Source organism: Taudactylus pleione, unplaced genomic scaffold (assembly GCF_031769625.1).
Source record: "Taudactylus pleione unplaced genomic scaffold, aTauple2 ptg000642l, whole genome shotgun sequence".
Lineage (NCBI taxonomy): Eukaryota > Metazoa > Chordata > Amphibia > Anura > Myobatrachidae > Taudactylus > Taudactylus pleione.
Genome location: NW_028285044.1, coordinates 1,972,569 through 1,984,750, shown reverse-complemented (window position 1 = coordinate 1,984,750; position 12,182 = coordinate 1,972,569). Strand labels below are relative to the sequence as shown.

The following is a 12,182-nucleotide window of genomic DNA, read 5'->3' as shown; positions in this document are numbered from 1 at the left end:
TTTTAGTATGCCCTAGCAGCAAAATGGGATATAGCTTATGAGACCGCCGGTCTCAATCCTGACAATACAGTCCCAGGAGGGGATTTAACATAGGCGTTGAAATACTGATGCCTATGTTAATCTCGACACCGGGAACCCAACAGGATGCCGGACCGATCATCCAGCACTGGAGGAATGTAGCGATGTAGCCGGGGATGGGGGGGTTAGGTTTAGGGACCCCCCGGGGAGACTTAGGGTTAGGCACCCCCCCGGGGAGGGTTAGGGTTAGGCTAGGAAAAGGGGAGGTTAGGTTTAGGCCCTGGGGGGGAGGTTAGGGTTAGGCATCCCCCCCGGGAGGGTTAGGTTTAGGGTGCAGGGAGGGGGGATTAGGTTTAGGCACTAACCAGGGGGAAGTTAGGGCTAGGCATTAAGGGGGGAGGTTAGGGTTAGGCACCCCTAAAGGGGCATTAGGGTTAGGGGGAGAGGGGAGGGTTAGATTAGTTACCTCCGCTGTCGGGATTCCCTCCTCATCGGGCTAGCGATGTTGGGATATGAACCGGCGGCTAAACAGACGCCGGCATTTCAATCCGATTCCAGCAAAACTGTGGTGGAGCATGCTAAGAGGTGTAGTTCTGCAGCAGCTGGACTGACACATGTGGCGTACCCCTGTTTTATGGAAACATGCATGGGTTAGAGCCCAAGAAGGTGATAATTCTGAGGGGGGCACATTTAAAAAAAAAAAAAAAGAATGTTTATTAAGAATTAAATTAAAATTTAGTGGGGAGCAGATTGTACAGTATAAGAATTGTCAATTTGCTGAGGTTTTTCGTGTATTTACGTTATGTCATTTTCCACAAAAAAATGAGTTAGAATAAAAGGCATTTTTATGTCATGTTCAGACTTTCCTAAAATTTTAATCTGTTGTGTTGATCCAGAGGAAGGCAAAGAAACCTTTTAAGCTGGGTACACACTGGACAATATGTCGTCCGATCCTGCTATGTAGCGGACAATGCATGCTCCTGCACACCGTTAGTGACATCCTCCATTGCCCCGGGCCCCAGCCCGGGCGATATCGTTAGCGAGGGCCAATGCTGCTGAAGGCAGCAAGGCCTGCGCCGTCACTCCGTTGATGCAGGCATCGCCAATTGTGTATGCACTTACCGATGTCGGCACTCCTGCCGGGTCCCGATGCTAACGAGGTTGAACACATTAGTCATCGCCTAGTGTGTACCGGCCTTCCTTGTTATCTATGCAGTCCTATGAATAAAACGTTGCCAAACTAGTCTTTGTAATTATCGTGAATATATTTGAAAACTATGATAAGGTAACCTTTACTGCTGGCTACACATGCTTACTGTTTTATTGTAGAAGATATCAGACATAACCCAGAAAGTACGACATGACCCAGAAAGTACACCAAGTCCTGATAATAATTGGTCAAACCTGATTGGATCATTATGGGGCATGTTGGCAAATGTGGTCAGAAGATGACCACAGATAACAACTAATAGTCTGTTTGTACAGTAATTAAGTGAGAACAGTGACAGGCCTTAATCATGCCAGTATTGGACCAGAAGATCAGACAGCAGCTATGTGTGTGTGGCCCTTTGGCACACTGGTCCTGATACCTGTTGCTTACACAAGAATCAGTGTAGGCTTGGGTCTCTGTACAGCTAATGTGCCCTGTTTTGTCTGGTCTGTCATTGTAAAACAACCCCTCTGTTCTCTTTATTAGTATGACAGCCCATCTCTGATTGGAAATTAATGGAAAGACTTTAATATGTAGTATGTAGCAGGTTGTAAGATTTTATCAGATATTTCATATAAGTTGAAATTGATTTTTAGCACACAATTTCATTATGTAATGATGGATTTAATTTATAAATCAATGTACTTGCTGTTCATATTAACTACTGTATACATATTTATGATTTTAGAATACCAGTCATCTACCATCTAAAACAGGTCATTTTTTCAAATGTATAAACACTAAGATGCATTTCAATCTAAAGATGGCTTTAATATCTCTTGTACTCAGTAACATCACACGACATTAAACATCCTGATTTTTTTCCCAGCCTTTAAAATCCATATTCATATGCAGTACTGTCTATCAATAATTATTATGCAACTGGAAGATGAAGAAACAGATAAAAATAACCCACGTTCTTCACTGTGAACAGTACAGCAGATGGTTTTTAGAAGGATTTGGCTTGATATTTCTTTTATATGTTGCTATTTTTCTTTTTCCTACAGTAAGAATGTGGATTGTCGACTACAGGGCAGCCTGAGATTCTGCTGCTAAGTATATGTGGGGTTCTCTTAAATTACCACAGAAAGCACCAATATCAAGATTCTCATGTGGAACCACAAAGGACACCTCTGAGTTGAGACAGCTGTGGTGGAAATCCCACTTCTCACACCACATAAAACTTTTTAGAAGGTCTCTTGTTACCACGTTACTAAGTTTAGGATGAAGATTATAGGAATCCATCTCTCAAATCAAAAGGCTACATTAAAAAGAAATGTAAATCTGGATTATATGAACTAAATAGACTTCAAACCTCAAAAACCCACTTCAAACACCACGTTTTCACCTTTTTACGTTCATTGAGAAGAATCAGGAATAACATTTTCACATTAAATTAGGTTCCTAATTAATGAAACAATCAGAAATGAAATTGTAGCAAAAGTTACTGCTTAAAAGAATTTGGCATGGTTTCTGTTCTGCAATGATGTCTTTGGATGCGCATTGGATGGCCACCCCAGAAGGCCTCAGCTAAGGAGGATTTTGCGCTGCAAAGAGACTTCAATATCTGTCTCCTGGGGCATAAATATTAGCAATGGATACAGTCCGTAGCAGGTAAGAGCACAACTCCATAAATCATACCCTGCCCATACCAGTCTTGTATGCTACTTACTATCCAGACATTCTGTCTGTTTTTATTCTCAGCTTAGCGGATGCTCAAGTACTTTAACATTTTGAGTAGTTTAGGAAAAGTATCATAGTTCAGTATAAACCCAATTTTAAATGATTTCCATTGTTATAATTTCTAGTAGGCAAAGAGAGTTCATGGCCACAATTGTAGTTAAGCAGATAAAGGGTGCAGCTCTAGGCGCTAGAAAGATTTTTTTTTAAAAAGCATGGGCTTTCATGGCTCCACCCAGTATGTAACAGGTTCTACACATTTAAAACAAGATATTTTAACTTTGACACCAGTGCGGTCACTAGCAATGGTCGCTAGGTTTAATGTGCTGCACATCAAACCTAATGATATCGCTAGCAACCTGTAGTATGCTAATGAAGGACGGAACAGTGAATGTTCCTTCCTTTAATAACTCATTCTAGTGTATAAGGGCAATTGCCGCTCAAAAGCATTCGTCCCGATGTCGGAACGAATTCCCGTCGCTCCAGTGTGTACCTGGCTTTACAAGTTTGAGTGAACCTTCACACACCTATATATAAATGATGATAGTATTTATGTTTAAATATTTATTAGATTTGAAGGAACTGATTTTCTGTTTTGCTTTTCCTGATATTTTTTTTACCTGCTATTGTTACAGTAGTACTGAAGTAGCTGTATAGTGTCTTTTCTGGAAAGCATAAACTGTAAACTGTGGCTACAATAGATAAAGAATAATTGTAAGTCTCACACAATGAAGACAATAATAAGGTTAATTTCTTTGGGAATATTATGTGTCCAAATGAATACAAAATATTTGAAGAGCTGAATGTGTTTTATCACTATAATTTAGGGATACATTTTTCTACCAAATAAAAGTGCTGTTGCAACTATGACATCAATTCATTTAAGTAGGAGAGAAGTAAAAATTTGGATTTAGCTTGCAGAAAGTACTATATTTCTAGCATAATTATTAGACAGAAGAATAATTGCAAAATAATCAAGGATAATAATTGCAACTTCAGTCTTTGATTTAAGTCTTTGCAGTGGCCCAGTTAGCTAGACTTATTGACTGTGATTTTTCAAATTATGTTTAAAATTTTAGGTGCCTATTTATCAACAAGTTTTATCATACTGAACGAGTGATAATACTTGTTGTGTATCAGTATGATAAATGGTGCTCAAGCCAAACAGCTCCCAACTGTCATTTTTCAAACAGATGACAGTTAGAAGCTGATTGGCTGGAGCACCATTATCATATGCAACGAGTTTTATTACTTATTGCATATAATAAAACTTATTGATAAATAGGCCACTAAATATGAAATTCTGCTTATGATCAAAATACATTGTATTGCATTGAATATGTTGCCTCTTAAAAAAAAACGTGAAAATAAAGATTAGAATTGAAAGTTATGTAAGTTATTGTTCCAAAAAATACTAGTACTCAGCATTACTCTATAACCCTGGCCATCATTTCATCATGATGTCATGTAGTGACATCACTCCCTCACTCCGAGTACATGTGGATAAAGGGTGAGTCAGGGGTGCGTGGGCCAGGCAGTTGGAGGATGTGATAGAAGAAGGTGCATTTGGGTCCCCCGTTGTGTCCCTGCCTGCAACTTGATGCTGAAATTACAGCCCTGAGCTGCTGTTAGACGCCACCAAGGCCTCAAGTTACCATGACAACTTAGTTATGCTGAGTGTGGAACAGTCACAGATGGTTCTTGATAAAGCCTGAGAGAGCAAAAAATAGGATCCTGCGTTACATAAGATGCAGAGCTTTGAGAAGTCATTAGAGTCCCACGATTGTGTCCTGTCACAATCTGAACAATCAAGAAGTGCCATGTTGCTGTGACAGCTCCTCAAACAATACCATTACCATAAGCCCAACAACATGGTATGATTAACTGGGGAATAATGCCACTTAAGCATTACATAAAAGTGTTGGTTCCCTAATTGGTATATTCATAAATATAATTTTGGGGAATTTCTTAATTACTAAGAAAAGTATACTTTAAAGCCTAATAAAATCTAGTAGTAAGAAAGGTGTCACAATGAAAAAGATCAGCTATGAAATTCTGGGGTATTTCAAGTGTATAGATTTATAGTCAATGCTTGCAAATAAAATATACTGATAATAGTTGCTTCTATATTATTATTTGAAATACAGAAACACAAAAACTAGCATGAACTTTACATGTTTTAATAGGTAAAAATCAGTAAAAGTTAAACTTTAAAGAAATATATACATCAACGTTATTTTTTGAAATAGTAAGATAAGTCAATTATGAAAAGGAATTGCAAAATGTGGCCAACAAAATAAAAATGATGTAAAAATAGTAGGGGAAAAATAAATGACTGCTTACTTATGCTTAATTTAGTTTTTTAGGTAACTTAGTTAAGTTTTTGTCATTTATTAAAAAAAAAAAAAAAAACAGAAAGATAACATCTCATTCTATGGAAAATTGCCCCATGGAAAATGGAGGACAGACAATCAGTGCAATATGAAGTATTTATCTCCATGTTTCTCTATTTTCTACAGTAGCACACAGTTAGCATAATTGAGTATTCTAGCAATGGGTTCTGCACACCTCTAGTGTCTGCTTGCACGCTCTAAAAGGCTTATTTTTCAAAAATATGTGTGTGTGTAATTATCAGGCTTTATCGTGCATGCGCTTGCTGACAGCCGAAGGTGGCGGAGAGATCTACATGGATCCTCCTTCATACTCTGGGAGCTCTTTCAAAAGAAAAAAACAAGCTAACCCCTTGAGATGGCCTTTGCTACTGGAATCCAGCTCCAAAATATTTTCATTTTCGGAAATTGATAAATAACATACACTGTATTTTGTGCTCCGATACTTGCAATATCTTCTACATTATTGGCTTAATATTTTCTTAGGTTATTGATACTGATTATAGAGGCAAAAGGTGTTGATAAATAGGCTCCTTGTTCACCAGCAGATAGAAGTTAAGCTAGTTTTAAATTACACAGGGGTCTATTCAGCTTGATATAATTGACGTAAAAAATGCGGAAACATTATTTAAGCTTTTGTCCTATTCCCCAATGTGTATATGGAGAAGATACCGTAATTATCTTCTCCATATTTTCCTATTTCGCAGAGTTCCACACTGTAGGGATCAGTCATTGATCTCTACAGTGCTTTAACGCTTTTTGCTATTCAGCAAAGCAAAAAGCGTTTCAGCAAAAAGCGTTGCTATTCAGCAAAAAGTGTTAAATCATTCCTAAAATATTTCCTTTATATAACGCCATTTCAGAATGAGGAAAATACTTAAATATCCCGCAAACTGCAGGGACAGAGGGAAATTTTCCCATAAGTCCCTGCAGCATCTTGTAAGCCCGCCCAGTCTCCGTCCCTGCTTCCCGGTGATTGGCGGCAGGTAAGACCAATTAGACCCTTTTAAATCTGCCGAAATTGATTGATATGTGTATGTGTATACAGGCTTATATATAGGCTTTATACTAGCTTGTATACATGTATATTTATGTGCGATTATATTTAACATTTATATATAAATGTTAAATATCAAAACACATAAATATACATGTATACAGGCTAGTATAAAGCCTGTATACACCTGTCAATCAATTTCGGCAGGCTGGAGCTGTACTTACCCCGTCGGCGGTCACCGCAAGCAGGGACGGAGACTGTTCCCGAGTGCATGACTGAGCATGCGTAGAGGAACAAACAGAAGGGATTGTTTTCGGAATCCCGAAAACAATACCTTCTGTGACAGCGTGTTACCACAACCGCTATCCCTGCAGAAAATATTGCTGAATAGCTTCCATATTTTATCATAATTGATAAAATCTCATGACAATGTTGCCCGATAATATTCTGGGCGACATCGTCACTCTTGCTGAATAGACCCCATAGTCATTAAATTTCTTCTAAAAACATTTGGATCAATCACAGAACATAGATATATGGATTGCAACAACACTGTTCTGACTCTTCAGTGGATTTCAGTAGATTGTATTTCTAGCACAGACAAACTTCCGGCATGTACATACGCGTAACACTATTGATGAATAAAACAGCTCTGGGCCCCAAGCTACCACACCAATCATCCTTCAAAAATATGAAGTGTGCTTGTTAAGTCATCTGCTGTTAATCTTTTATAAACTCTTCATTACTGCATAATAAATTGGTGCAATAAATATGTTGTATTAATATTCAAAAGTAATTAACACTACAGTATCTTACATCACTATTCAAAAATGTCAATTGTTTGCAGCGTGTAGACTATACTTTAAGCCTTAGCTTCATCTAATTACCTTTCTTTGTGTCTCCGACAGTAGGTACAGCATTGTATCCACAGACGAAGAAGGTCTCCGCCTACCAACTCTGGGTCTTAATGGTCATTGGACTTCTTCACTCCACCATCCTCATTCCCGGCGGAAACGGCGCAACCGCTTTGTTAAAAAAAATGGTCAATGTAATGTCTATTTTGCAAATCTAAGCAACAAGTCACAGCGTTACATGGCCGACATCTTCACAACTTGTGTGGACACACGTTGGCGCTATATGCTGCTTATCTTTTCTGCCGCTTTCCTAGCTTCTTGGCTCTTCTTTGCCTTCCTTTTCTGGTGCATTGCTTTCTTCCATGGGGATTTAGCTATTGTTGTGGCATCTGGAGGAAAATCAGGCCCGCCAAAACCATGCCTGATGCATGTGAACAGCTTTGTGGAGGCTTTTCTTTTCTCTGTAGAGACACAGACTACAATAGGGTATGGATTCCGTTGTGTGACTGATGAATGCCCTTTAGCCATACTTGCAGTAGTGGCACAATCTATTCTTGGATGCCTCATCGACTCTTTCATGATTGGAACAATCATGGCCAAAATGGCTCGACCCAAGAAACGAGCCCAAACACTACTTTTCAGTCATCATGCTGTAATTGCTCAAAGAGACGGAAAACTTTGTCTAATGTGGAGGGTTGGCAATCTGCGCAAAAGTCACATTGTAGAAGCTCACGTAAGAGCACAGCTGATCCGACCATATGTTACCCAGGAGGGTGAGTATCTCCCTGTGGATCAGCGGGACCTGAATGTGGGATATGACAGTGGGTTGGATCGTATCTTTCTAGTGTCCCCCATAATTATAGTGCATGAGATTGATGAGGAGAGTCCTCTTTATTCAATGGGGAAAGAGCAGCTGGAGGAAGAAGACTTTGAGATTGTTGTTATTTTGGAAGGGATGGTGGAGGCCACAGCTATGACAACTCAAGCACGCAGCTCATATCTAGCAAGTGAGATCCGTTGGGGACAAAGATTTGAGCCTGTTGTATTCGAGGAAAAAAATCATTATAAAGTTGACTATTCACACTTCCACAAAACCTACCAGGTGCCAGGAACCCCCGTCTGCAGTGCACGTGAATTGCACGAGAGTCGTATTACTGCTTTACCTTCCCCAAGCGCCTTCTGCTATGAAAATGAGCTGGCTCTTCTCAGCCAAGAGGAAGATGAGGAAGAAGAAGCCATTGGCGGTGTTCCAGATGAAGGAGTCATCCACGTGATGGGGAGTCATTTAGAACTAGATCGCCTCCAGGCCTCCATGGCTCTAGACAACATTTCTTACAGAAGGGAGTCAGCCATATGATTCCAGTCCCAGGATTGGCAGTGCTTCCCTATGACTAAGCTTTTCAGGGTAGTGGTGTATTTATACTTGTGTGTCTGAAGTCACTAATCCCTATAAAAGTAATAGACAATTTGCACTGCAAGAAATATTTAATTGGATATATATTAACTTCTCCAGCAGTGTTTCCACTTCAACAAGTTTGAATAAATATGCTCTGTAAACAGGGCACATTGGCCATTTTTTTTGTGATGAAAAAGGGAACAGGGCTGGGTACATTCTATTGTATATATTTTTTGTACAGATGCAAATGAAAATTAAATCTTTAATCTGTGCTCTTCCAAGCCACACATTTTTATATAGTGATTTATTTTCTGCTATTCATACAGAAGGGCACACAGGCGGCATCTGTAATGATAAAAAAGATAATCATAGTTCAATCAAGACAGACAGGCTTATTTACCCAGACATTAGCATACAGTGTATATTTTACTTTCATATTCTATATTATAAATATCATCAAAGTACTTTATGTAGATCATTATAGGACGTTTCCTACATTTTATTATGTTTCTACTGTATCATCTATTTGCACAGCTCAGCATTCAGCATTGAAGCCATTGTTACTCTTCCATTCCCCACATTATTCATAATACTATTACAGTATCTCTTCCCAGAGCTCACCAGTCAATCCTTGAGGTGCGGTAATTCTACATAAGGCATTTATTTGTGAGTATGGTTTAGTGGCAAGGAATGTGAGTAACATCATAGACGATGGGTATAACATCATTGACTGCATAGCCAAAAATTACTGGAAATATGTCAGAGAGCAGGTAATACCATAGGGCATAACCTACCCCTGAATTTTGCTCATAGCCTTCACAGAGAGATAGAATAATAATACCAGGGCTTTAGCAGGGCAATATTCCACTCTTGCCGGCCCCACCACTTGCATATGTGATGTCATGGCATAACAACAACCTATGGACACTCTGCAAGCCAATGCTAGTGTCGAGGGTGAGCAAAGGAGCCGCCCCCTCGGTCCTACACACTGGGTGACGGCACTGGTCTCCTACCCCGAGTAACGGCCCTGCATTATAACTAATCTAGTATATACATTTCCTTATTTTAGGCATTATTTGTCATGTCAACACCTGTTCTTATAGTATGACTTTCTCCGGGAACAATGGGATGCTGAGTCAGTCATTTAAAAAAAAAAAACATACATAAAAAATGTAGACAAACTCTTTAATTAAATAGCGTGAAAGGGTTTCTTCTTGTTCACTGGTTTAAATCTGTACTTCCTAGTAGATAAAGCTCAATATTTATATATAATATTACAGCGAGTAATGTGACACTATATCGGTATTATGTACATTATAATAAAATTCCGCTAAAGAGAACATCAGTGCTACTAAAGTTCAGATGGCAAGCAGCATATTGGGGCAGAAATTACCTATTATCCCCGCACTCCTCTATACAAATGTGTAATAAGAAATGAAAGTACTAATAACATAATAGACAAGGGCAGTGGTAGAGATTGAGAAAGGTCAGGAGATTTTTTTTAGCATATTTATATGTGAAAGGTGATATCTAAAAACACAACAGCAATGGTTATGTCTAAAATCACAGAAATGGAGATTATATACTGTACATAGGACCTGATTCAGAGATATACGCAATGACGATTTGTGCACAGAACAAGCAATTGTTTGCTACTGCTCATGTGTCAAAGTCACATTGTGCACGCGCAGCGATTGTCTTGTGATTCCGCACACACAGAAAACCCATTTACACATTGCTGAGACAGGTAGTCAGTGTTTGGGTGAGGTAATGGGGGGATGGCAAGAAAAACGCAGGTGTGTCTTACCATTTAAGTGCCGTTACATGGGCGTTCAGAAATTAGCCCTTGCGATTGCATACGCAGCATGAGAGCTCTCTGCGTGTCAGGAAAGCCGTTGTATTTGAGACAGGTCAGAGCTGCCGCAAGGGCTGCATGGCTGGTCGATATTTGTCCATGTGACCGATATTTGCGCTGAAACGCAAAATCAGAACTATTAGCCATACATGCCGACTACGTATTTCTCCTCCATGGGAGAAGCCTGGGGAGGAGGAGCAGGTGGGTTGAGTTGGGGGCGGGTATGAATGTGTGTAATTAAGCCCATGCCCCTCACAGGAATTAGATGCGATTATGCATATTTTAATTAGGGGGTGGGGCTAAATGACACCATTCTCATAGAATTGCGTCATTAGGCCCCGCCCCCAATGTCCGGACCCGCCGATCGCCGCTAATAGTCTCCCCATTCTATCTATTTCACTAGGAAGTGAGCAGAATGCGGGAGTGAATGCCTACCCTTCCGGGGGTGCGGGGGGTTACCCAAAAAATCGTGAGCCTACTGCGAATTCCTTGAGGGTTGACATGTATGCTATTAGCATATTTTCCCAGCTGCGACGCATATGCGTCCAACTCTGAATCCTGCCCATAGACATAATATGGGAAAGCTTTAAAATGTGGTGGTTGCAGTATCTTGAAATCTGGATGGTTTATATGGTGATGGCATGTGGCCTTTTTTTACATATTGTATTATAATAGTCTAATCATCAATTTATAAATATAAGCAAAATATTTAAATAATGAAAACTGCAGTGGACAGGGGCGTAACTCGGTAACTTTGACAAGGAAGATGGGTCTCTAAGCTCTGGGCCCCATAGCAGCTGCACCCCTTGCACCTATGGTAGTTATGCCCATGGCTGCAGATATGTTATACGCTCTAACCTGGTTATTTCACCATTGCCAAGAGAAGCTATGGGGCTGAATCAGCTGTGGGCAAATTTGCGCCTGAGTCTTTATGCTAATGCTGCGTCTTATTGTGAAAGGCCTGAGATGCCCACTTGCAGCGTAATACAGTGGATTTCCATTCCCCTTTAAACACACCATTGGCACACCATGGGTTGCACCATCCAAACTTGCTCCAGTTCTATGGCAGGTGCAATCTCTCTTTCTGGGTATGGCCTCCTTTGTCAGAAGTTCTGCGTCTCTGTACACTGCCGCTTTCAGCAACACGCCCATGTCAGTTTCCTCGCCCCCCGTTACCTCCTAGGAATGCTCACTGTAATTCCCAGACCAGCGTCAGAATCTGTACTGCGTCTCTGTGCGCAGACAGTCGGGATGCATGCGCGGTGTGACTCAGGTGCATGCGCAGTAGCAAGGACATCAGCCAACTGTGCGCATATCGCCACTGCGTCCACCTCTTAATCAGCCCCTATATACCTAATATTAATCCATATATGTATTGGGAACATTTGTTAGGGTGCGGGGAGGGGTAGGTTAGGTTTAGGCACTAGGTGGGGAGCTTAGGTTCAGGTACCGGGGTGGGAGGACGGGTTTAGGCACTAGGGGGGAGGTTAGGTTCAGGTACCGGGGAGGTAGGGTTAGGTTTAGGCACTAGGGGGAGGTTAGGTTCAGGTACCGGGGAGGGAGGATTAGGTTTAGGCACTAGGGGGAGGTTAGGTTCAGGTACCGGGGAGGGAGGGTTAGGTTTAGGCACTAGGGGGAGGTTAGGTTCAGGTACCGGGGAGGGAGGATTAGGTTTAGGCACTAGGGGGGAGGTTAGGTTCAGGTACCGGGGAGGGAGGGTTAGGTTTAGGCACTAGGGGGAGGTTAGGTTCAGGTACCGGGGAGGGAGGGTTAGGTTTAGGC

At 40.8% G+C, this 12,182-nt stretch overlaps 1 protein-coding gene across 1 annotated transcript; it reads left to right on the top strand.

Moving 5' to 3' along the window:
- Positions 1–2,600: 2,600 nt before the first annotated feature.
- Positions 2,601–8,743, top strand: KCNJ4 (potassium inwardly rectifying channel subfamily J member 4). The gene is made up of 2 exons (XM_088455094.1): positions 2,601–2,842; positions 7,204–8,743. Exons 1-2 carry the CDS (start codon positions 2,823–2,825, stop codon positions 8,504–8,506), a joined length of 1,323 nt encoding a protein of 440 aa, XP_088311220.1. The 5' UTR covers positions 2,601–2,822; the 3' UTR covers positions 8,507–8,743.
- The last annotated feature ends 3,439 nt before the right edge of the window (positions 8,744–12,182 follow it).

Coding starts and splice junctions, on each gene's coding strand:
- KCNJ4 (XM_088455094.1), top strand. CDS start 2,823: ATGGATACAGTCCGTAGCAG. Junction 2,843..7,203: donor ATGGATACAGTCCGTAGCAG/GTAAGAGCACAA, acceptor TGTCTCCGACAG/TAGGTACAGCATTGTATCCA.